Source organism: Hoplias malabaricus, chromosome X1, assembly GCF_029633855.1.
Source record: "Hoplias malabaricus isolate fHopMal1 chromosome X1, fHopMal1.hap1, whole genome shotgun sequence".
NCBI lineage: Eukaryota > Metazoa > Chordata > Actinopteri > Characiformes > Erythrinidae > Hoplias > Hoplias malabaricus.
In genome coordinates this window covers 8,483,331-8,508,862 of record NC_089818.1, presented here as the reverse complement: position 1 = coordinate 8,508,862, position 25,532 = coordinate 8,483,331, and the positions used below count along the sequence as shown (strand labels likewise).

The window sequence follows — 25,532 nt, the reverse complement described above, 5'->3', positions numbered from 1 at the left end:
ACAGGGCAACACACACACACACACACACACACACACACTCTTGACACTTTTGAGTCGCCAATCCACCTACCAGCGTGTGTTTTTGGACTGTGGGAGGAAACCCACGCGGACACAGAGAGAACACACCACACTCCTCACAGACAGTCACCCGGAGGAAACCCACGCGGACACAGAGAGAACACACCACACTCCTCACAGACAGTCACCCGGAGGAAACCCACGCAGACACAGAGAGAACACACCACACTCCTCACAGACAGTCACCCGGAGGAAACCCACACAGACACAGGGAGAGCACACCACACTCTTCACAGACAGTCACCCGGAGGAAAACCACGCACACACACGGAGAACACACCAAACTTTAATTCAAATTTTGTGACTAAATGTTTTAAATATGCCTTTAACTCTCAAAATCATACTTTTTTCAACACACGGGGAGCAAAAGCATCCAGTTTCTGATAAAACCTCGTCATGTCTCCCTCAACACCTCACTTCGAACAGGCCTCCATCTCTTTTCTTTCTTTTCTTGAGTTAATTCTTTCCTTTTTCCTTCTGTTCTTTCTTTGTTTGTTTTCTCCCTGCCTTTCTATTTCTTCATTATTCTTCATTATCATCGCCTTCTTCTTTCCCTTTCTTTTCTTCCCTGTGTGTCTGTGCTTGATTTAGTATGCAAGGTGGGGTAATGCCCTCATTTTCTCTCTCTGTGTTAATTTGGTGTCTGACACACAGTTGCCACAGCAAACTCTCCTCCTCCTTCATTAATAAACATGAAGTACACTCATGCACATACACACACACTCTTACAGGCCAGGCAAACAGAGGGAGGGTCTTGCCGCTCTTCAATGAGCCCTTGTTCTCTCCCTCAGGCTCTAATTGCGTTGCCGCTGAGAAACACGTCCCAGTAAACATTTCCTACTGCGCTCATACACTCCACCTCTCTTTCGCTCTTTTTCTCCCTCTCTCTGCATCATTCCATCTCTTCCCCTCCTCTTTTTAGCCATGCACTTTTACTCTCCTGCATCTGTCCTTTCTCCAGTCTTTTTTTTTTTTTTTGGTGTACACTCCAGGCCTAAATTTGGACGCAAACTGCCCCCCCTCCGCCCCTTAAAGTTTCATAATATTTGCCAGGTGTTTGTGCTGTTTACGTTCACCTATTTCTGACAAACTAGTTTATTCCAGAATGTTCCTTTGCTGTTTCAGGCTGTACTATTTCTCTGAACTCTTATTTTAACCTAAACCCTGAACAAAACCGAAACCAGAACCCACAGGGTTCGTATACATATAGAATATTAGTTCACTGTTGACGTTTTTTTCACAGTGGAAATAGCCTGAGCCAATGGGGCACTGAATGTTACACTCCAGTCTGTATCATTAGTTTTATGTCATTGCTTTCCCAGTGCCTTGCCAGCTAATGCTAATTGCAGTTGGTTTGCTAAGCTAGCAGAAGAGTTAGCGTTAACTCAAACTTGCAAAGGCAGCAGGTTCAAATCAATGAGAAAGCATGTGTTAGTCTTCACACTTTACAGTGTCATGTGACTGGGGAGTCCTGTCAGGGGGCTTTGGGTAAATAATATTAATACTATTAATCAGTGTGTTGATATTTTGAACAACATTATGCTGTCTATGCAGCGCACAGCGCTAACACACATGTAGCATGGTCCGAGGCAGATATAAGCCTAAGCGTGCAGCACATTGGGCTTAGCGAGCCTGATACCCTCCGATTCGGCACATTCTCTTGCACGCGCACTCAGTAAGTGCATGCATTATCTGCTGTGGATTTGGCGTCCTGCGGAACGCAGCGCATGCTATCTGTTTCACAAAAGCCTCTGTTTTCTCTCCTATCCGCCATGAGCTGTAGATAAAGCCTTCTGAAGTTTTGATGCAGAGAGAGAGAGAGAGATAGAGGTAGAGGTGGTGGTGGTGATGGAGGGGGGATTTGGACAGGGCCAGCTATGGGATTATGGGAGCTCAGAGATTTTGAACAGTAAGAGGCTCGGAGAGGGCTCGTTTCAAAGAAAACCTCACACACCCCGTCACAGTTCTGGGAAGAGCGCAGTTACACACTTTTATTTTCTCTCTCTCTCTCTCACACACACACACACAGTGAATCTCTCCATATTTAGACTCTTGTGAATCAATCTGGCTTCATAATCCGAGCTCAACCATTTATTAACAAAACCGATATTTGATAAATATTTGATAATAGATGTGAATATGTTCTATACGGTTTTATACAGAAACCACTGTTGCCTGCGATGTCAGAATCCAGTGACGTGAATAACATCCCACACTGTTCATTTGCCCTAAGTGGAGAAATGTAACTCAATAACAGAGAGCTTGTGAACTGACGCTCTGAAATACTGCATTAGGCTCTCAGACCTCAAGCCTGGAGAACGGATGTGTTTCTCCGCCAAAATACAGCAAGATTTATTTGAAGGATAATTACAATAAATTGCCATCAGCACTGACCTCCCTCGCCCAACCCACCCCCCACCCCCATACACACTCCTCAGGAGTTCACAAATTCAGTTTATGGTGATGCTCACTGTTGGGACTCTGCCTCTTTGTGAGATGATTGGTAAGACCTTAACATTAACCCATAACTTACCAGTCTGGAATTGGCAGTGACCGAATAAAATAAAGAGTTGATATGGGTTTCCTCCGGGTGGCTGTCTGTGAGGAGTGTGGTGTGTTCTCCCTGTGTCTGTGCGGGTTTCCTCCGGGTGACTGTCTGTGAGGAGTGTGGTGTGTTCTCCCTGTGTCTGTGTGGGTTTCCTCCGGGTGACTGTCTGTGAGGAGTGTGGTGTGTTCTCTCTGTGTCTGCGTGGGTTTCCTCCGGGTGACTGTCTGTGAGGAGTGTGGTGTGCTCTCCCTGTGTCTGTGTGGGTTTCCTCCGGGTGACTGTCTGTGAGGAGTGTGGTGTGTTCTCCCTGTGTCTGTGTGGGTTTCCTCCGGGTGACTGTCTCTGAGGAGTGTGGTGTGTTCTCCCTGTGTCTGTGTGGGTTTCCTCCGGGTGACTGTCTGTGAGGAGTGTGGTGTGTTCTCTCTGTGTCTGCGTGGGTTTCCTCCGGGTGACTGTCTGTAAGGAGTGTGGTGTGCTCTCCCTGTGTCTGCGTGGGTTTCCTCCGGGTGACTGTCTGTGAGGAGTGTGGTGTGTTCTCCCTGTGTCTGCGTGGGTTTCCTCCGGGTGACTGTCTGTGAGGAGTGTGGTGTGTTCTCTCTGTGTCTGCGTGGGTTTCCTCCGGGTGACTGTCTGTGAGGAGTGTGGTGTGCTCTCCCTGTGTCTGCATGGGTTTCCTCCGGGTGACTGTCTGTGAGGAGTGTGGTGTGTTCTCTCTGTGTCTGCGTGGGTTTCCTCCAGGTGCTCCGGTTTCCTCCCACAGTCCAAAAACACACGTTGGTAGGTGGATTGGCGACTCAAAACTGTCCGTAGGTGTGAGTGTGTTGCCCTGTGAAGGACTGGTGCCCCCTCCAGGGTGTTTTCCTGCCTTGCGCCCAATGATTCCGAGTAGGCTCTGGACCCACCGTGACCCTGAACTGGATAAGCGCTTACACATAATGGATGATTGAAAGGGCACACTCTTCTTCAGAATTCAGTTGTTGTAACAGAAGTCATTGCAGAGAGATGTTTGGCAGTGGTGGTGAGAGGTGTCAGGACTTACGACATCAACACAAATACAGCCTTGTCATTTAATGTCCAAAAACAGACAAGGTAAACTGACGTTGGATACAGAATTTTTTCAGGTCCTGGTTGACCCAGATTTACCAATGACTACAGTTTCCCCTCACGGTATAACGCTCATTGTCTGTCAAATTAATTGTCCAACACTCTTCTACACACACATACAAGCCCAGTTTAGACTGTTTTTGTCGCTTGTACCTCCCCCTCCTCCCCGTCCAGAACCTGTAATGTCTGTCCATTAGCAAAGATGTTCCATCGATCCATAACTAAATAGATCAATAGCTTTTCTCTCTTTTCCTCTCTCTTTTTTTTCCTCATCGTCTTTCTCACTTTCACTCTCCTCCTCCGTGGCCGACTGCATAGAGGGAAGTGTGTGCGTAAAAGAGGGAGAGTGTCTGTGTGTGTGGATAATGGAAATGATTGATTGGTTTCATGGTTTGTTTGAGACCCCTCACCTCAACTAGGTTTTCTTCCAACACACAGCTTCTGGAATGTCACTGTTCTCACACACACACACACACACACACACACACACACACACACTCAGCCTTGGGCTGTCTAAACCCAGACAGGAGTCCAGGTGTAATTCTTATTACGACGTTGTACAACCTGCTTTAATTTATTTAATTCCCAGTGGAAACGGATATAAAGAACAAGTTATTAATTTCAGGAGATATTTCTAAGGATATAAAATAATCAAAAGTCGAAGAAAAGTAAGTGGAAAAGAGAACACTTTCCAGAACTGAGAGAGCAGCAGAAAATGAAGTTCAAATCTCACTCTAGAGCTAACAAAACAAACCCCTAGTTTTTCTGTTCACCCTTCCACTGACAACTCCACAAGGAGACAACTCAACACAATGGGTCTGAAAGGATATGGAGCTGCTGTTAGAAGGCTTTAGTCTGGAACGGAAATGGACACAAAAGGACATCAAGCTGGGGTTAAATAAATATTAAATAAATACAGGTTGGTCTCTGATTTTTGCACAGTCCTGTAGCTGTTTGCCTAAGGTATGCATTAGAAATCTCTCTCTCTCTCTCTCTCTCTCTCCCCCCCCCCCCCTCTCTCTCCTTTCGCCTGAGCTGTCACGACAGATGCTCCTCCTAGTGGTGTATCTGCCTTGGGCCTTGCGTGTGTGCCTGCATGTGTGTGTGTGCGCCCATACGTGTGTAATCAAGCTCACACACACCCCAACACACTGCTCTGAACAGGTCAGTGCCCCACTCCCCCTCCTCACGAGTGTGTACTGTTCTATTTATTCCCCCCGTTACACGGAGCATTGTCTCCCTCCTGTCACTGGGCAGAGAGCTGCAGAGCCGCGGTGTGGACGCAGTATTTTTAGAAGAGGCTGGTCTAACCGTCGTTTAATATTAACGCTGCTCAACACTGGACACTGCCGGGTGGATATAGCCCTGCCATGATCAGATCAGACACAGCCCAGGAGGTGTGTGAAGGCGAGAAGAGGGTGGAAATGACACCCTTTTCTGCTCCACCCACAAATCTTTCATAGCTACTGTTGCTAGGATGGACAAGCTTTTCAGAAACATTGGCAGACTCACACTCAGTTCTCTATTTTTCTCTCTCTCTCTTTGTGTGTGTGTGTGTGTGTGTGTGTGTCAGGGGAAGAGCAGTAGTCTGAGCGTGTGTTGGCCATTTTGTCTCCTTTAAAGATTAATGGCATATTGATCGATTGCTCTGTGAGTGGCTGCAGTGCCTGGGAGCTGCTGGGCTCCAGTGCAGCTAGTCGGCCTTGACCAAAAAATAAAAAGGGAGAGAGAGAGTGTGTGTTTGATCTTATAGAACTCCAGGGGCCTATATCATGAAACCGGATTTCAAACTTAGCCAGTTAAATTTAACCCTGGATTTTCTGTCTCAAAGACAGTGAATCCCTTTTTACCCGGCGACATCACCATGCTGATCTACGCTGCCTGTACCGCCTGCTCCAGGGTGGGATTCAGGTTAAGAGCTGGATTTCAGGATGAGTTTCGCTTCTTGAAGGAGGTGAACCACTGCAGTCCTTTTCAAGTCACTCCAACTCATCCCTAAGATTGTCAATGTAGCTTCATCACACCTGAGAACATAGTTCCTGTGTTTCACAGCCCAAAGCTAGAAATCAGCCTAGTGCTGGGCGATATAAGCGCAAACCAATGTCACGATTAATTGAACATTTTACCTTGATTACGATTAATGACATTGTTGAGGCCTGTGCTCTAAATGTGCTCCAGTATTAAAGCTGGGATAGATTTTTTTCCTCTGAGTTTACATCTGACTATATGTTCAGTGTTGTCTTTAATAAAGTCGGGGACAAGCTGCTGGAGCCTCTCGGTCAGCCTCAGAGTTTAGGTTCTCCTCCATGTTGCTTTTGTTTGGCAGAATGGATGGGGCAGAGTCACATGATATAGTGTGGTTTTAAAGGGACAGTACATGGACACACATTGGGGGACATTTTAACAGAATTAAAAGAAACATTGATTAATATCATACAGGCAAGATTACATCGATTAGTACACTCCTTAGTACACACTCCTCACAGACAGTCACCCGGAGGAAACCCACGCAGATACAGGGAGAACACACCAACTCCTCACAGACAGTCACCCGGAGGAAACCCACGCAGACACAGGGAGAACACACCAACTCCTCACATACAGTCACCCGGAGGAAACCCACGCAGATACAGGGAGAACACACCAACTCCTCACATACAGTCACCCGGAGGAAACCCACGCAGACACAGGGAGAACACACCACACTCCTCACAGACAGTCACCCGGAGGAAACCCACGCAGACACAGGGAGAACACACCACACTCCTCACAGACAGTCACCCGGAGGAAACCCACGCAGACACGGGGAGAACACACCACACTCCTCACAGACAGTCACCCGGAGGAAACCCACGCAGACACGGGGAGAACACACCACACTCCTCACAGACAGTCACCCGGAGGAAACCCACGCAGACACGGGGAGAACACACCACACTCCTCACAGACAGTCACCCGGAGGAAATCCACGCAGACACGGGGAGAACACACCACACTCCTCACAGACAGTCACCCGGAGGAAACCCACGCAGACACGGGGAGAACACACCACACTCCTCACAGACAGTCACCCGGAGGAAATCCACGCAGACACGGGGAGAACACACCACACTCCTCACAGACAGTCACCCGGAGGAAATCCACGCAGACACGGGGAGAACACGCCACACTCCTCACAGACAGTCACCCGGAGGAAACCCACGCAGACACGGGGAGAACACGCCACACTCCTCACAGACAGTCACCCGGAGGAAACCCACGCAGACACGGGGAGAACACGCCACACTCCTCACAGACAGTCACCCGGAGGAAACCCACGCAGACACGGGGAGAACACACCACACTCCTCACAGACAGTCACCCGGAGGAAACCCACGCAGACACAGGGAGAACACACCACACTCCTCACAGACAGTCACCCGGAGGAAACCCACGCAGACACGGGGAGAACACACCACACTCCTCACAGACAGTCACCCGGAGCGGGAATCGAACCCAAAACTCCAGGTCCCTGGAGCTGTGTGACTGCGACACTAACCTGCTGTGCCACCATGCCCTAAATCATCCTGTTCCTTAATACCTCACTGCCCCCAGGATTTCACATTAACCCACGAGTTGTTTATCACCATAACTTAACCTGTCCTTGAGCAGGAATTAGTTGCAGACTTAGTTGCCCTGGTGATAGTTGCCATTAAAAAGTGATTTACCATCAAGACACAAAATCCAGAGTTGGATCGAACTAAGCTTACAGTTAGCTGGCTAAGCAAGAAATCCTGCTTTGTGAGACAGACCTCCTGCTGTTTCTTTGTGTTTGTATACGTGTGTGTGTGTGTGTGTATTAGGTCAGTGAGAGTTATGAGCTTCATTTGGAGTGGAGGTGATTCCTCCAGACGTCCCTGAAGGAGAGCCCCTGCCACATTCTCTTTATTTATAGGCCGCCTCTGCTAAATCATTAAGAGCCAGGGAGCCGCTACTGATCCTATAGGGCTCCCCCCTGTGTGTGCGCACACACACACACACACACAGATATGAACATGGCTCCCAGAGGATCACACAGGGTTCAACAGCAGTGCACATCTGGGCAGACCAAGCCGCCCCCCACACACACCTCCTCTTTCCCGTCCTTCTGTCCGTTTTCCTCCCAGCAGCTTTGAACTTGGACTCTTCTGAAGGCCTTTGTCCGTGCCCTTCTTTGTGCTCTCCTTCAGAGCCATAACTTCAATCCAAATCTCAGCAACTAACAGGAGGAAAAGATCATGCGGTTGGTCAGAATACTACATACCTAAGAACTTCTTAAGATTAGGACTGTTCAGTATTTATTGAACTAGCTTTGAGACCACAAGGCTTAAAAGAAGCAGTGTCTCCTGTGATTTCTCTTTGTTTTTATTAAAACACCTAGTGACCTGGGCGTTTGGAGGTTCAGTGTATAGCAACGGTTTTAAACATGGCCGCCCCCTTGTGGAGGACCCTCTTTATGCAACATAAACAGCCGGCTCATGGAGTACAAAGTTATTGGATACTTCATAAACATAGTTTGCCACATTTTGGTGGTGAAATCGACTTCTTTAAAGTGATAAGTGTAGCTTATTTACCCCAAAGAGTTTGTGTCAAAGGTCAAAGGTGTTGCACTGGACCTGTGAGGCTGCTGTAACTGACCAGTAGGCACTCTGTTAATACACAGCATTTGTAAAAAATGACTTGCCCCTGTAACACACCGAGTTGTTAAGGCCCAGATTGACTTCTGTGGTCGCTCCAGTGCAAAACTATAGAAGCAAACTTCAGAGGCAACTACATTTAAATAAGACGCTGTATGAGCTTGTGTCGCTGAAGCAACTGCAGATAGCGAGAGGCAGGTACGATGACAGGATCGTCTTCTTAGAAGAAAGGAAAGTGGGGGAGGAATGAAAGTGAGTGTGGCAGGATGAGGCCCGAGGAAAGAGACTATGTGAAGAATAGCAATGCCCACCCCCCCTTCTCTCGACACATACAGGCATAATAAGTCTCTCTGTCTCTTGTCTTTTTTTTCTGTTTTCTCTCATGCACACATAAAAGCAAAACCCTGGTACTCTGAAAGGGCAAAGAGAGAGAGAGAGAGTACGGGAGAGAGAGAGAGAGAGAGAGAAACAAAAAACCAACTGGGTGTTATGAAGAGAGGCAGCGATGAGGAAAAAGAGGGGGATGGGTGCAGAGGGAAATGAAAGTCTAATGGTCTAAATCTGAGAAATGTCGTAGCGGCCCTGGAGGATTTGGCCAGCACTACACAGGATATGAGAGAGGGAGAAAAAAAGAGAGGGAGAGAGAAAAGCAAGCGAGAGAGGAGGAGGTGGAGGGGGGGAGGGTTAAATTCAGTGGATCCTTAATGTCCAGTGTCAGGTTGAAGTTTGCAGACTGTGTTTTCTACAAAAAAGCCATGGAAATGGTTAATACCAACTTCCCAAAAAGCTTGGTTTCCTTGGTGGGTTTTTTTTTTTTTTTTCAGAAGTTCACCGCATTGTTTTTTGTGTTTCTGAGAATCTTGCTTCACTAGAATGCTAAAATTTGGAGAAGACAAAACTGGAACCGGAACGCAGAGGTTATCAATGAACCCACATCTTCTTTATTTTTTATAAATAGCTGCGGCTGTATCCATAACTGTGCTTGTTGTTTGGAGCCTTGATATATTTAATAACATTTCACAGAATAGTGGCTAACATTTTTACTAGCAGTGGGCGATATGGCCCTAAAATAATATCACGATATTTCACTGTATGTAGGCGATAACGATATACAGGAGGTCCTGTGGTTATGATGTTTCGTGGTTATGACACATCTCCAATTTACTGTGTAAAGCCTTGTTTCGACTTAAGTGGTTTTGCGCCGTAAACGTCGTAACGTGAACTTCGTGTGTGGTGTGCGTGGCGCCGGCGGAAGAATACGCGGTTACGCGGCTCAGGACCGAGGAGGATAGGTGTTAGGATAGGATCAGTGCTTACAGTATGTTATTTACGTACAGTATGTACGTATGTTCCGACTTACACCGAAAATCAGTTTACGACGCGACGTAGGAACAGATCAAAGTCAAGGACCCCTGTGCTTGGCGATATTAAAAAAAAAACATCAATGTTATATTAATATGAATTATATTTAATTAAATATGTTTAATATAATAGCAGGGCGGCACGGTGGTGCAGCAGGTTAGTGTCGCAGTCACACAGCTCCAGGGACCTGGAGGTTGTGGGTTCGATTCCCGCTCCGGGTGACTGTCTGTGAGGAGTGTGGTGTGTTCTCCCTGTGTCTGCGTGGGTTTCCTCCGGGTGACTGTCTGTGAGGAGTGTGGTGTGTTCTCCCTGTGTCCGCGTGGGTTTCCTCCGGGTGCTCCGGTTTCCTCCCACAGTCCAAAAACACACGTTGGTAGGTGGATTGGCGACTCAAAAGTGTCCGTGAGTGTGTCTGTGTTGCCCTGTGAAGGACTGGCGCCCCCTCCAGGGTGTATTCATGCTTTGCGCCCAATGATTCCAGGTAGGCTCTGGACCCACCGCGACCCTGAATTGGATAAGGGTTACAGATAATGAATGAATAATATAATAGCAATATTAAAAGCTTCTTTCGTTTCTAAGACCATGGTTATTATTGTACATCTGATATTTTGTAAACAAACCCAACTTTTTTGGAGCAAATTCCTCCACCTCAGAGCCACTTTCCACCGTACTTCACTGTGGTTAAATGACTCGTGTAAAGAACGTATGCCGTATTATGGGTAACTGCATGACATCGTTACATAAACAAGTCTGAATATCACTAATATCACGATATTGATTTGTTTTTATCGTTTTAAAAATTATGGCGATATTATTGCGAAACCATACGATATGGCACAGCCCTAACTCTTACACTCCCACAATGCAATGTACTTTAAAACCAAGTGCAACTATGGTATATACTTATTCTAACATTGTTTTATGAAGGTGTCGTCTGTTCCTAGGGTGCTTTGTAGTGCTCCTATGTAGGGAATAGTGATTAGCTGTAATGGCCTATAACAGAGAATCGCCCCCTGTACACTCCTCCGAAATAGGGATTAGTATAGTAGTGTACATAGTAATATAGATATTTATTATGTAGTGCTCCAATGAAAGGAAAAGTGGTTTAGGGGAAGTTTCTGTTCCTTATAATAGTGTTCAACATGGTGCTCCAATGTCATTTTCTAGGCCACTATTCACTGTTCCCCACATTGGAGGACTACAGGGCTCAAGATACATTTCGGGTTGGTCGAACAGTTAATAAGGGTTTTGTTTTAGTTGTTATTATAGTGTGTGTGTGTGTGTGTAGGTGTAGGGTAGTGATAGGTTGTGTAGAGGTTTGTGCAGCCCCCACCTCCTGCTCTGTGCCTCTAAAGGAGCTCTCCTAATCCCCCGCGTCCTGCCAAACAGCCGGCCAGGAAAGAGGAAATTGGGGCTTATGAGTCGCATTTACACCCTCAGGTTCCCCTCGCACGCGCTCCATTCATCTGCCTCTCTCTCCCTCTGTCTGTCACTCTCTCACTCACGCACTCTCTGAGCCTCGTTCTCTCTCCTCGCTCTCACACTCGTTGGCTTTCTTTCTCCCTTCCCCCCCTCTTTGCCTCACTCTCTTTCCCTTCTTTTTTGCTCTATCTCGCTCTCTCCCTTCTTTTTTGTTCTCTCTCTCTCTCCCTTCTTTTTTGCTCTCTCTCTCTCTCTCTCCCTTTTTTGCTCTCTCTCTCTCTCTCCCTTTTTTGTCTCTCTCTCTTTCTCTCTCTCTCGCTCTCTCTCCCTTCTTTTTTCTCTCTCTCACTCTCTCTCTCCCTTCTTTTTTCTCTCTCACTCTCTCTCTCCCTTCTTTTTTGCTCTCTCCCTTTTTTTGTCTCTTGCTCTCTCTCTCTCGCTCTCTCTCCCTTCTTTTTTGCTCTCTCTCTCTCCCTTTTTTGCTCTCTCTCCCTTCTTTTTTCTCTCTCACTCTCTCTCCCTTCTTTTTTGCTCTCCCTCTCTCTCTCTTGCTCTCTCTCTCCCTTCTTTTTTGCGCTCTCTCTCTGTCTCTCTCACTCTCTCTCTCTCTCTCTGTAGAATCTCTGACCTTGGTATTGTTTGACTTTGAGATTCAAGGTAGTTTTAATGTCAAATGTATTCAGATATTCAAAAATACAGAAAACCACTTTACGGGGTCCTTTCAGTCGAATCCTTATTAAAGGTTTTCATCCCATGGAAAGCAGAGCTGACGGATTATAAGAGTTTGATGTGGTATGTAAACATTATTAAAGTTTGAACAACTTTTCAATGGTGGTTTTAGCTGAAAGTTTCTGGACATTCCTGACTGCAATGAGCGAGTTCATAAACACTTTTCTGTAACACTTCACTAGGGGTCATCCTCCTGCATTAGGGCTGCGTGACACTGACTCCAGCCTGTGTTAACGTCTATAAAGGCTTTCCCCAGCGAACGTCAGTGGGCACTTGGACTGTGCTTTTGTGGGTGTTTGGTTTGTCAGTTCCCTTTAGCAGAACACTGAATAGTTTTCGCAGTAGGTGTATTAAGTGTGGTGGTATTTCCACTCCCTAATGATTTTACTCCATGGAAGTTTGTCAGAGACGTGGACGTGCGAGGTAGAGTGGAAGAAGAAAAGGAAGGAGAGAGAGACGTGATGGTGACTAATGAGCTGGAATAAGTGCTGTGGTAAGGTGGCTCTTGTGTGTGTTGTTAGTTGAAGTGCGAGTTGAAAGTTGGTACGGTGTGTCTCCCCACCGTGGTTGTAGGGTGTATGCACACACACACACACACACACACACACACACACCATGCACACTTGTGCCTCAGGCATTTCCCACAGCTACGGACAACACACTGCAGCCTACAGCTCACTGTTTTCCTTTTTACTTCTTTGTACATTTCTGTCTGTTGTTTTTCTTTTTCTCTTTCTGTCTTACTCTCATTCTCTCTCTCTCTCTCTCTCTACCTCTACTTCTCTACACTCCACCCCGATTGCTGTAGGTGTGTGCGCTAGCAGTGCTGTATGTAGGTCATGTTTGTGTGTGTGTGTGTGTGTGTCTGGTAGAGTGGAGCTCAGGTACTGTCTCTGGAGTACTGTGTAGAGTGCTGATTAAGGAGGCAGCTCTCTCTCTCTCTCTCTCTCTCTCTCTCTCTCTCTCGCTCTCGCCCTCTCTCATTTACTCGTTTGCTCTTTCTCTTATGTCCCATCTCTCTCACATGTGTTCTCTTCTTTCCTTCTCTTCCTCCTTGTCTCTTTCTGTCTTTCTTTGGCTCTCATTCTTTCCCTCTCCGTTTCTGTCCACGGCTTCTTTTTTCCTCACTGTATATATTCACTTACGTATTGTCTCTGCTTTCTAGTGCTGTCTGTTTTTCTACCCTCTCTCTCTCTCCTCTCTGTCTGTCTATCTCTGCTCCCTGTCTCTCTCTCTCTCTCTCTCTCTCTCTCTCTCTCTCTCTCTCATTTTCTTGTATTACCCGTTGGTAGAACCGTTGCCTATACATTGCGTCCCCCTCCAGACCTGCAGTCTAACCTGGGCCCATCCACTACAGGACATAAACACACACATATACACACACACACACACACAGGCGGCGCCACATCACCCCCACGGCTTGGATTAATCAAACCCAATCAAACATAATTGCCTGTTTAATTGGGATTGTAATGCTCTCTTGATTGCTCAATTAGACTCCAGGGACGAGAGGACGAGAGGTGCATAGAGACAGTTGCTAGGGCTCCCTTCTCCTCCCTGCACATTCTGTCACTCACCAGCAGTCCCTCGCTATTTCATGGCCTCCTCCCCCCACACGCACGTGCACACACATACAAGCACATGCCCACACACACACACACACACACACACACACACACAGGTCAGCTCACCTCGTGTCTTATATGTAAAAATCACCTATGTGTAGTATATACATTTATGAAAATAAATACATATTTTATTACAAATTTATTAGTCACTACGTAAAACCAGTCACAACTTTATACTATATTTATATATCACCCCCCCCCCCCCCTCCCCCAGTGATAGTGTGAACTATTTTACATTTTACATAGAGGTAATGTATGCTTTTCACGCTGTCCCTGTTGTGATCCATATTTTTGATTTCAAATCACTGTTTTTTGTTTCTGTTTTCCCAAAGTGTCAGGTATTTAGATTTGTCCTCGTCTCCGAAAGCAAAGTCTATGCAGCGGTGATTTGTATTCTGAAAGTTCCTGCTTTGCTTTGTGTTTGATCACCAGAAGAGAAGCAGTAAAAGAATAAAATCATTCGTCTTGTGTGGCATATTGTAGAGGGGGATGAAAGGAGGGGGACTATTGACCTCATTTTTGAGTTCTCTCTCTCTCTCTCTCTCTCTCTCTTTCTCTCTCTCTTTCTCTTTCTCTCTCTCTCTCTCTCTCTCTCGTTTCAATTTCTGGCTGTTTGCAGAATTTCCTTTCAGCTTGGCTTATAAGGTGAACGGCGGTGCCGCTGACCACAGATACACTCAATCAGAGTATAAAAAAATAAAAATAAAAATCCCATTGCTGATCTGCTTTGGGGTCCTGCCACCATTTCCTTTGTAATTCCGAAATCCACGCAAATCCAACGGTTTATTTAAAAAATACTTTGTACATCTGTACTTTGATTAAATGATCACATTTGGTGCTCACGCTGTATTTGGGTTGCATTAGTATCAGAAACGCTTACCGTTAAATTCCACCCCCTCACCTCCTGACACACACACACACATACACACAGCATGCACACACCCTCCCTGCCCTTGTAATGCAGCTCTGCAGAGAGTATAAAAGTGGGTGTAAATCGGTATTGCTTTACCTTAATGCAGCCGTGCTTTTAGCTGCTAAAGAGCAAAGCCGTTTCCTATTATGTGTGCTCTGTTGCCTTAAGCGGGCCACTGACCTCCCGCCCGGGACATCCTGCTTCATATGAACCCTCCTGGCTTTTCTGAAGCCATTTTTGGTGTCCTTCCTGAAGTGATAGTCAGAAATGAAGGACGTGTCCCCCGTCCCTCCCCCCTCTCCCCAACAAGCCCACCCACTTCCATAGACACTTACGTCTATAATTAGAGATGGAGCGTTAATTAAGGTAATTAAATACTTTATGAAGAATCACCCATAATTAGATGTTAGGTCGTTAGTGTAATTAACGCTTGCCCGCTCTCTTGTTTGCATATGCGCGTCTGCCCTGGACTCTTTAACCCAAGCAAAACACAGGGGCTTGTGTCGGCTCTGTTCACCGAACCCGCTCATTCCAGGTGTGTGTGTCCTCTTAATTATCGTCCACATCATATTTTGTTTACACCGTCCACAGGAACGGACCACGGTCCAGACTTTTGGACAGACGTGGCACCAGAACTTAATTCTGAAAGGGCCCCTGGTGGTGGTGAGGTGGAGTGTGGTGATGGAGGGAAAAGCAGGGTATGAATAGTGTGCTTCCAGACTCCACTGGCATTTATTTAGATTTATTCAGCAGGGTACGATGAGCCTAGGCTGTAATTTGACACACTACACGCTAACTCACGACTTGGATGTGTCTCATCTCCACCGTCTGTACGTGAAGAAGATATTGGGATGGGGTGATCGAACCTATACTCCACTACACCAACCACTACTTCAGTCTGTCCTCAGGTGTGTGTCCTGAGTGCTCTGAGCCCTGAGTTGTTCCAGGTGCTCGGTCACTGAAGGTCCGGACCGTCCCCTGTCCCCTCGCCCTGGCACTTTAACAGAGCGAATCGGGGAGAGGAAAATATTATATCAGATTAGTGTGTATTAAGCAGAGCCTAAAGAGTATATTAATGTAATCCCTCTGTTTTACCGCGGGCTGGTTCGAGAGGCTTAAGCAGGACTCCCGAGCTCACAGCCCACTGGATTAGGGTGAAACTGAGAGGGCTTAATGGGTCTGCAGAGGTGTGTGTGTGTGTGTGTGTGTGCTCACTGATGGTCACTGGCACTGATAGCAAAGTACCAAATGCGACTGGACAGCAAGCGTGCCTACTTCCTTTGACTCGCACACACTCGTAATGATTTGTACTTAATCTGCATTCATTTTGAGCCCAAGATGAACCCAGTCCAATCCCGCATCTGATCGTATGCCAGATCCATTCTTCCATTTGCCTTTAATGATCGCAGCAACAGCTGTTTGGCCAGCATTTGTAGTCTATTACCCTGTGAGAATGTATTTTTCCGCTCTTTACTGGTATAAGCAAGAGTTTGTGCTCTTGTTTACTGTTCGATTCATAAAGAAGCCAAAGTGTGTTGCATTAAAAGGGATGTGTGGGTTGGCCTCCAAGCGTGTTGAGGTCTACCCTTCGGTGTACGACGAGTATGCTAATGCTAAACAGGGGTATGGATCCGTTTATAAGTATACAAATCATCTCCGACCTTTTCCTATAATGTCATTTCTGCTTTCTCCACAGAGCTGATGAGATCGAGATGGTCATGACTGACCTGGAGCGAGCTAATCAGGTAAGACCCGTGTGTCTTCTACACTCATGCTTTCAGAACGTGAGTCATGTGCCTTGTTCTGCTAGACTGCCTTCGTATCTTGTGTGTACATTGGTCAGCAGTCTATTGCCACATTTACTGATGTCACTCTTGTGAAAAGCTTAGTCAGAAAGCTTTTATAACCTGCTTAGGAATGTTAAATAAGGTTTCTTCCCCTTTTCCACAAGGGAACACAGTTCCAGGTCTCAGTGAGATGCCTGCGATCTGTTTGGTCAAAACACCAGCACATGTGCCTTTAAGAGATAACGAGCCGCTCGCTGTTCACCCGGACCCTGAGTGCACAGCAGTGAGAGCCGAGGAGCAGAAGCTCTGGTTTTAAGTCGTATTCACTTGGTTCTCTTTCTTCTTCGTTATGGTTTTTTCGTTTTTTAACCATTATTTACAGTATCTCCATGCTCTGTGTCTGTTTTGCTCCATTTAACTTTGAACTGTGCTCTTACAAACTCCCAGGATCCTTATTTTTCTGATTTAGAGAAATGATTGGGTGGTCTTGTTTCACAGTATGTGAGTCGATGGACTCTATATCCTCCCTATTAATGTGCACATGCTCCGAACCAATGAGTTTTCATAATAAACCCCTTTAAAAGCAGGCTATTTCTCAAATAAGACATTTGATCTTAATTTCCATATTTTAAGTGATCATTTACATAAAGGTTTATTTTAATTCCAGCGTCTCCTTAAAGATTTCCCAGACTAGGCTTTTAATCACACCTTCGTTTCATCTTATTTTTGTCAGTTGCCTTGATGCATAAACTACAGATATCTGTGTTGACATTTAGACGTGAACCATTTCATGTGCTGCTGTTTTGACTGATATGCGCCTCAGGCTCGGTCACGCCTTCCTGCTCTGTGCCTTCACAGCGAGGCTCATTGTGACGGTCACTTCAGTCTCTGCTGAGTTTATTTCTCTGAAAGTTTTAAGACGACTCTTATAATGAATTGTTTAAAGAGCAGCACAGTTTGTATGGTCTGCATAGGCAGGCATCAGAGATGCTCTAGTGCAGATGCATGAGTCTACAGGGGTTGGACAATGAAAGTGAAACACCTGGTTTTAGACCACAGTAATTTATTAGTGTGGTGTAGGGCCTCTTTTTTACAGCGTCAGTTCGTCTTGGGAATGACATACACAAGTCCTGCACAGTGGTCAGAGGGATTTAAAGCCATTCTTCTTGCAGGATAGTGGCCAGGTCTCTACGTGATGCTGGTGGAGGAAAACGTTTCCTGACACGCTCCTCCAAAACACCCCAAAGTGGCTCAATAATATTTAGATCTGGTGACTGTGCAGGCCATGGGAGATGTTCAACTTCACTTTCATGTTCATCAAACCAATCTTTCACCAGTCTTGCTGTGTGTATTGGTGCGTTGTCGTCCTGATACACGACACCGCCTTCAGGACACAGTGTTTGAACCATTGGATGCACATGGTCTTACTGGTGCAATGTGGAATTAATGAAGATTGTCCACCAGGCTGCTCCAATTTAGCCCTGAAACCTCCCACACTACAATGACAGGTGTTTCACTTTCATTGTCTAACCCCTGTACATCCCCCATGATCAATTGCAAGTGTTTGCCAAATGGGTATAAGTCTCCCCAGCTTTGGACTGTGGAGCAGTGGAACTGTATTCTCCGCAGCGATGGAGCACCATTCGATACATTAATACGAGTTGGAGTGGAGTTTGTAATTAGAAACCAATGCTGTTACTATGGAAAAGGAGCACATACTACCTATTATATCATTTCAAAAACAAATTTTGGATAAACAGGTCACACTTTTCATCAATTGAGGATTGAACTCTGTGCAATAGTAGCATTGAGCACTGGCCAGAGCACAGAGCAGTGAGGAATTGATGAGAGTATTTGTGAAGAGTTGATTCTGCAGGCGTTTCTGCTTCATATCAGAGAGATCTGAGCCCAGGGGCTCATCAGACGTGGCCCTTCATTAAGACTGACATGGATCTGAATGCCAAAAGGGGAGCCATCACAACCCACTGGTGTGATGGACGCTTAAAAGGAACGCTTCATCAGAAATTGCTAACATTGCCGATAACAAATTAAAGCTGTCACTTGGCTCTAAGCAAACTGGGAGTGTTTCATAAAAACGGATTGTGCAGTTTGCCCAGATCACTTGGCTGGAGAACGCTGTTGTTGGGCAGCCCTCAACAAAGTCCTGGTATTTATTGGTTCTCCGTCCATACCTCCACCCCATACCATCCACTCCAACTCGTACGTTTACAATGAGTTGACGTGGCTTTCGTGATCTGAAGCTAATCGTTCAGTACCTGACCTGGCGTCACAACACCACCAAAACCAATAGGAAAATTCCAGCATATAATCCAAAGCCTTTCTCGATTCCAGAAAAGTAGAATCTGTTACTGCGCCAAAAGAGGGTGGGGGCAAAGTACCTATTAATACACTTTCTTTCAGGAGCAACACTAGACAAGCAGCTGCCTGCAAACACCACCCTCTACACATCAGTGCTCTTCCTTTTTCCTAGTGTTTATTGAAAAGTTAATGAGGAATTAATGTCCACACAGAGAGCGGAGGCTGCAGAGAGAGAGGCCGAGGCTCTGAGGGAGCAGCTCACATCTGCCAACAAGTCCCTGCAGCTGGCCACGCAGATCCAGAAAGCTCCAGACATGGTACGAGCACTCGGCTTTCTGACCTCCAGCTTCAAGCTTGTGTAGTTTCTGATTCTCTCAACATTATCCTGAGCTGAATGCATTTTGACAACACAAAACTAAGACTTGGTCCGTGCAGAATTTGTGTCTGTGTTAATATGTCACCCACACTGTGGTCATGCCTCAGACACTTGTCCAGAGCAACTTAATATTTTAGGTAACACATTAATTCATGAACCTCAAGACAGTAGTAAGCGCTACTAAATGCTTAGGTAATGTCACGATTAAAAAGTAAGGATAAGAAACAAGAACTAACATTAACTAGCATTTTTGGGGATTTTTATAAAATTACTTCTTGTTTTTATCTTTACTTAATAACTTATTAAGTCGTATTACTTATATTATATTCTTAAGTACCGTTAATTAAAGTACTTTTATTGTAATGTTTTACGATATTTAAAACATTGTACACGCAAATATAGAGTTGGAAGTCTTGCCCAAGGACTGTATGTTGTTTATAGTGCTGTGTTCATCTGGGTCGGGTATCGAACCCCTCTCCAGCATGGTGTTATCCGCTACACTGTTCCTAAATCTCTGTGTTGTGTGTGTGCTTGTAGGAGCAGGCAGTGGAAGTGGTGTCCCGCTCCAGTCTGGAGGCCGAGCTGAGTGCGAAGGAGAGGGAGATGGTGCAGCTGGTGGAGGATGTACAGAGACTGCAGGCCAGTCTGGCCAAACTCCGCGAGAACTCCTCCTCCCAGATCAGCCAGCTGGAGCAACAGCTCAGCGCCAAGAGCGCCACGCTCAAGGTTTCAGCACTGACTTTTATTTCAGTAAAATTCAGTATACACAACGTTCCCTTTGCCTCATAATGCCAGCTGTAACACACGTACAAACAATATTTACACATTAACTGCGGTTTTACCTTTATACAGAGGGAGCTATCGTTTTAAGCAATAGAAACAAAAAAGAGTGTGTTATTGTTGGATTGCTATTTCCCAAAGTGCAGATTAAAAAAAGAAAGTAAATAAGTCCTGTACATTGTCCTTCCACCAAAAAGTAGTTCTCCAAATGAAGCACGTCCCTCTAATTCTAGTTTCTTTATCCATAGCTGAATTTGGCTTCTGTTATTTAAATATGCTGCTCATATTAAATCTTAAATTGTGCAGCGGTTGCGTTCTGGCGCCTGGTAAGCATCATTTAAGGTGGAACAGTAAATCCAAATACGAAAACAGTTTCAGCCTCATTTGTAATGGTTTGGCCTTCACAGCTCCATCTAAAAAGCACTGGGTGGACCCCTTTAAATACTATAAAAATTGTAATATCATTACTAAAATACATCAATGCCTGGACCAAGGGAACCAGGCTGTTGATATAAATGCATCCTTAGCTTTGACAGTTGCAGCACAGTGCTAAGTATTGGGCTTTCATCACTTGTATCTCCAGCGAAATCGTATCTTCAGAGCAGTTTTGTGTTGTTCCTTCTCAGTTAATTTTCTTCTATTCAATGCCTCTCTTTTAACCTCTTTTATTCACTTCTTTTCTCCTGCAGCAACTGGAGGAGAAGTTGCAAGAGCAGGCCGACTACGAAGAGGTGAAGAAAGAGCTGAGGTAGGAGCTGAGCTGCCTCATTAACCCCAGCACTTCACTAACAGCCTCTGAATATTCTCAATAATGCACTGGCTTTTTTTATTATTAGCCTCACGTCCAGCCTCATAGTTGTGTTGCAAATACCAGATCGGTCATTATGATTAATCAGTGCTGCTGAAGAGCGCTTGTGTTGTGGGTTCGGGAGTGTTGGGATGCTTGGCTAACTGGGTTTGCGTAGCGCAGAGCTCTGATGTGGTCTTATCGGCACAAGGCTGATCTGGTTACCGTCTGTCTTTGATGGACTTTAACCGCTTTAGTCCGTGCGGTACGTCTGCCGTTCCCGACTCTAACTCAATTGCGTGTGTTTATAGATCTGAGTCAGGGCTTCCTCCTGTGAATAGGCCCTTTTTTTTTGGCTCGATCTGAGGCCCTTTCTCCTTCTGGCCCATGCTCAAACCCGCCCTTATCTACCACGTTCGCACTGCCAGTCCCTAGCAGTGATAGCATCTCTGAAAGCATTCCTCACTAATGCCACCAGAATTGATCTGATCTGGCCATGAAAAAAGATCACGCCTCCTATTTAACCGCTGCCCAAAGTACGACAGAGAGAACAGGGCTCGAGATGACTCGAATTCTTTGACGAAAATGGATTTAATTTGCGTCGTTTCAAAGTAAGTGTGTGGCTCTGGTATTTCTGTCCAAAAGTCCTGAGTGATCGTTTGGGTAAATGTATATATTTCTGTCCGTTACTGACAAATACCCTTTATTTTCTCCACAGTATCTTGAAGTCTATGGAGTTCGGGCCCACTGATAATGCCACAGTGCAGGTAATTGTAACATAGAAACATTTCTTTCTCTTCAAATGCTGCACTATGTAAAATGTTTTGCTTAAAAAAAACCCTTTTCACACACACAGCCCCAGTACAGTGTAAATCAACATTACACTGATGAAGATATTATAAAATAATATGAGAGTATATCATTCACTTACATCGGCAAAGGCATGTACTTCGTGTTTGAACAACGACCTGAATTAATCAACAGCTGTAATCAAATAGGTCCAAGGCACAGCCCGTTTTGCAAAATTTTCTTCAATGCAGTTACACCTTTCCACCAGAGAGGCCTCCAAATCCCCAAATGTTGAATAGTGTAGTTTCAATGAAAAAAAAGAAAAACTCTGGATTTCAAAGCTTTCTGTGTAATGTTATATAAATGTTATAAATAACAGAGTCCTCTGGTGGCTCAGGGGCCCAAAATGAGTGCTGTGTTTTGAAAAGCCTTGACTTCCTTTGCCATTTTAATAAATACATTGGAGAGTAGTGGGCATGCCATTTTCTCTGTTGTCTCCAGAACACATAATAGAACTTTTCTCCTTTGTTTCAGGACTCGTCTAAGCCTCTAGAGGTTTTGTTGCTGGAGAAGAATCGTGGTCTTCAGTCTGAGAACGCTTCCCTGCGCATCGCTAACACGGAGCTGAGTGGTAAGTCTGCCCGGTCCACTCCGGCTGCCCGGAGACTAGACAGGCTTGTTGAGCCATTTGTTTAGAGATCAGAAAGCAGACCAGGAGGACCCCAGATGTTATATTCACCTGCAATAGCTGCAGAAATGTAATTTACTTAGAATTTCTTGCAAACTGTGGTTTTGGGTTTCAAGGAGTGCAGCTGCTTTCTGCAGAGAACTGAGGGAGTGAGTCCCAGTCCCTTTGTTGAATTTTTAAAGAAAATACTATATTTATTTGGTCTGTCCCAGTATTACGATTGTAAATCAAATTCAGATCATTGCACTTAACGATGTCTGCACTTTGAAACCAATGACTTTGTGTATCATATATATTTAACAATGAGAGAGTCATAATTCCCAGTTGTGGCTTTTGTTAGTTTGCTGCTCATTGAATAATCCATTGTTCTCCCAGAAGGTCTGGCACCAACAAAGACTCTGACATTCACTTTAAAAGACATTTATAAGCCGTATTGAATTAGAGGACTTCAAGCGTAGATTAAATATCAAAGATGCACAGCTACAGATCATTTTACTGGTTGCATTGATATATATGTATTTCCCAAAATAATAACTTTACAGGAGAAGGAAAAACCCACTTAACTTTCAGTAATTTTTGAGCATTTCTATTGGTTAATTCATCATAACACACAAAAAATCCACAAAAATAGAGTTGCATGTTGTTAATTGGACAGTGACAATGTTATGTTGGTATTATGTTGGAATCTGAGTATTATGGGACAATCTGGAGGTGATGGAAAAGGGTGGAACAAGTTAATGCTGCTAAAATGGAGACACTTTTTTTTTAACTGTTTTTCATGTCGAAAAAATGGGCCACTTCAGCACTTTGCCACATTAGTCATGGCTCTTTTGATAATTGCTCATCACCAGATGTGCCGCTGACATTTCCAGCAGCGTGCTGACTATAGAGCAGGCTGCTTTATGTGCTCTTTCTCCATCCTGCTCTGTGCTCTCGCTCTCTCTCTCTCTCTCGTTGTTTCTCTGTTCACTTAATCTGTCTCTCGCACACTCAGAGGTCCTTCTTTTTGCATTAACATTCCCGGGGAAAAAAGTGTGTGTTATTTTTTTTAAGAGTTAGCAGTGTACTTCTGCAAATATGTAACTTTACAGGAGGTGATGCCCTACAGATTCCAGTGTTTGGGAGTCATTTTCAAGCTCTCGTTTTCAGAATGGGAGTAAATATGCAAGTTGTTGGAGAGATTGCAACAAACCTGGAAACATGATCTGACCCCACGTTTCTGTGTATTTCTGTGTCTGTGTGTGTGTGTGTGTGGGTGTGAGAGAGAAATGTCAAGAGCCTTTGCTCTGGGGCTGCATAAACAGGGTATTTAAATAGCGCTGGAAACTTTGCATAAAAAATTAGCATAATTGACAGGTCACTGTTGCCTGACCTCCTCATCACGTCCCACTAAATTAAAGGGCCCTTTGGTCATCAGCATACATGAAATTCATTTGTTGATTATTTTCTTCCATGTTCACCGGGTCCACTCCTTCAAACAGTCTTGGCAACCTCACCTCAGGCCCTTGCGTCTTGTAAAGGTTTGAAATCGCCCTAGTGCTGCCCTTCACGTTGATGGGGTGTTATTGTGTTTTTCAGAGAATTTGATTTTGTGTTTGCATTCAGGTAGAGAAATGTACCCCCTCGGGTCCGCAGAAATATTTCTCATGGTTATGGAACGATGCCCTTGGTGTACTGTGTTATAGCCAAACATGTAGCACAACATGAGATCCATGAAAAATTCATTGTGTTGGAGTTTTTTAAGGCTCCTAAATGTTCCCCCTTAAACCATTCCCCTTAGAGAGCCGTCCACCTGCGTTAAGATCTAACGCACCGCACGGCCGTCCTGTTCAGACCCGGCCCTTGGTGACTTATGAATATTTTAACCGATTCGCATGAGGCCATACGATGAATATTTACCACGTTAATGCTTAACCTTCATCGGGAGTGACTGTGCAGTCTGAACTTCTTCCCCCCTTTTTTAACATTCTTGTTTTTGAAAGAACACCTGCTTTTTTATCTCGTCGAGTCATGGAGGCGTCATCGGCAGAGACTGTACGGTTAATGCACTAATGTACATCAGTCACGTAGGAGGAACGGAGTGGAACGGACATTTATAAAGGTCAGAGGCCAGCACCAATTCTTTGTTAGACCATCAAAGCCCCCGACACTTTTTAGGCATAGCCGATTGAGTTGACTGGACCATGCTCCAATTCTGCCTCACTTCACCACATACAGAGAAACTGGTGGCAACGGATCTGGATGGCAGCATCAAATTGCATGACGGTCATCCCATGTCCAAGATCTTTTGTCCTTCCAGGCTGTTGCTTACAAGAAAGGTGCAAACCACAAATGCATGGGCAGCTTGTCTGGGGGGCTTGGCAAAAAAAAAAAAAAAAAAAAAAAAGAAATCTATAATTATTTAAGTTTCTCAGCTTTAAAACATAAAAGGAAAACTGTTTTTTTGGACCCCTATATTTTTTTTTAATTTTTTAATTTTTTTTTGTTAACTCCCCCCATAATGCATTGTGTTTGCCCTTTCTTGTAGGGTCAGCCGGCCAGAAAGGGAAAGAGGAGACTCCGCCCTGCCAACTCGGCCCTCCTTCTGCCACCAACTCAGCCACGCCCACCCTGAAGGGAGCCACGCCCCCTCCCACATCCTCCCAACTTTCGGCTCGAGCAGGGACAGGGCTTAATTCGGCCCCGGGACCGCCCCCAGCCCCTGATCCGCCCTCCAACGGGACTCACCCCCATTTCCCTGCCACGGGTTTGGGCCAGGACTTTTACGGTGCAGCCGCCTTCCCTTTGGCAGGAAAAGTGGCACTGAACTCCCTGTTGCAACGGCAGCTAATGCAGACCTTTTACTCCAAGGCTTTGCAGGACGGCTCCATGCTTTTCGCCCCAGCCCACTACGCCCCCGGCCCGCTGGCCCAAAGCTCCCTAACACCCCACCAGCCGTCCTGCATTAGCCCGGACGCTAACGGGGGGACCGCTCCCTCTCCCAGCCGCTCTGAGGGGGCTGGCAGCGCCTCCGAGGGCGAGGACATGGACACTGCAGAGATCGCCCGCCAGGTCAAGGAACAGCTCATCAAGCACAACATCGGCCAGCGCGTCTTTGGGCACTACGTCCTGGGCCTGTCACAGGGCTCGGTCAGCGAGATCCTGGCCCGTCCCAAGCCCTGGAGCAAGCTGACCATCCGCGGCAAGGAACCCTTCCACAAGATGAAGCAGTTCCTCTCAGACGAGCAGAACATCTTGGCCCTGCGCAGCATCCAGGGGAGACAAAGAGGTGAGTGGTGCCTGGTTCTTCGAGGAACACTTCACCCAGAAAACGCAGATGGTGCTGGTAATAAAGCAGAATCAACTGGACTTTTATTAAAGCAGTGGACAAGCACATACACTAATTAGTGTCATTATTACAAACAAACTACCAGTTCATGAATACATAGAAAAGGACAGCGGAGGTTTACCATCAATAGTTATGAAAATGTATAAACTTTATCGCTCAAATAAGGTGCACAATTGGACAAAATAAATATGTACACTCCCTTTTAATTTCAATTTTCCTTTTCACAATCATTTTATTGT

General features: G+C 45.5%; 1 protein-coding gene across 3 annotated transcripts in view; it reads left to right on the top strand.

Annotated features, from left to right (window-relative positions):
- LOC136675517 (protein CASP-like) overlaps nucleotides 1-25,532 on the top strand; it is a 163,898-nt gene that overhangs the window by 95,212 nt on the left and 43,154 nt on the right. For 2 of the 3 annotated variants that reach the window (XM_066652081.1, XM_066652080.1), the window contains exons 9-15: nucleotides 16,136-16,184; nucleotides 18,758-18,862; nucleotides 19,459-19,647; nucleotides 20,391-20,449; nucleotides 21,207-21,255; nucleotides 21,812-21,908; nucleotides 24,493-25,233. In XM_066652081.1, the coding sequence (XP_066508178.1) occupies nucleotides 16,136-16,184; nucleotides 18,758-18,862; nucleotides 19,459-19,647; nucleotides 20,391-20,449; nucleotides 21,207-21,255; nucleotides 21,812-21,908; nucleotides 24,493-25,233 (1,289 nt within the window). The remainder of the gene's footprint in view (nucleotides 1-16,135; nucleotides 16,185-18,757; nucleotides 18,863-19,458; nucleotides 19,648-20,390; nucleotides 20,450-21,206; nucleotides 21,256-21,811; nucleotides 21,909-24,492; nucleotides 25,234-25,532) is intronic. The other variant, XM_066652082.1, reaches the window with a different exon arrangement.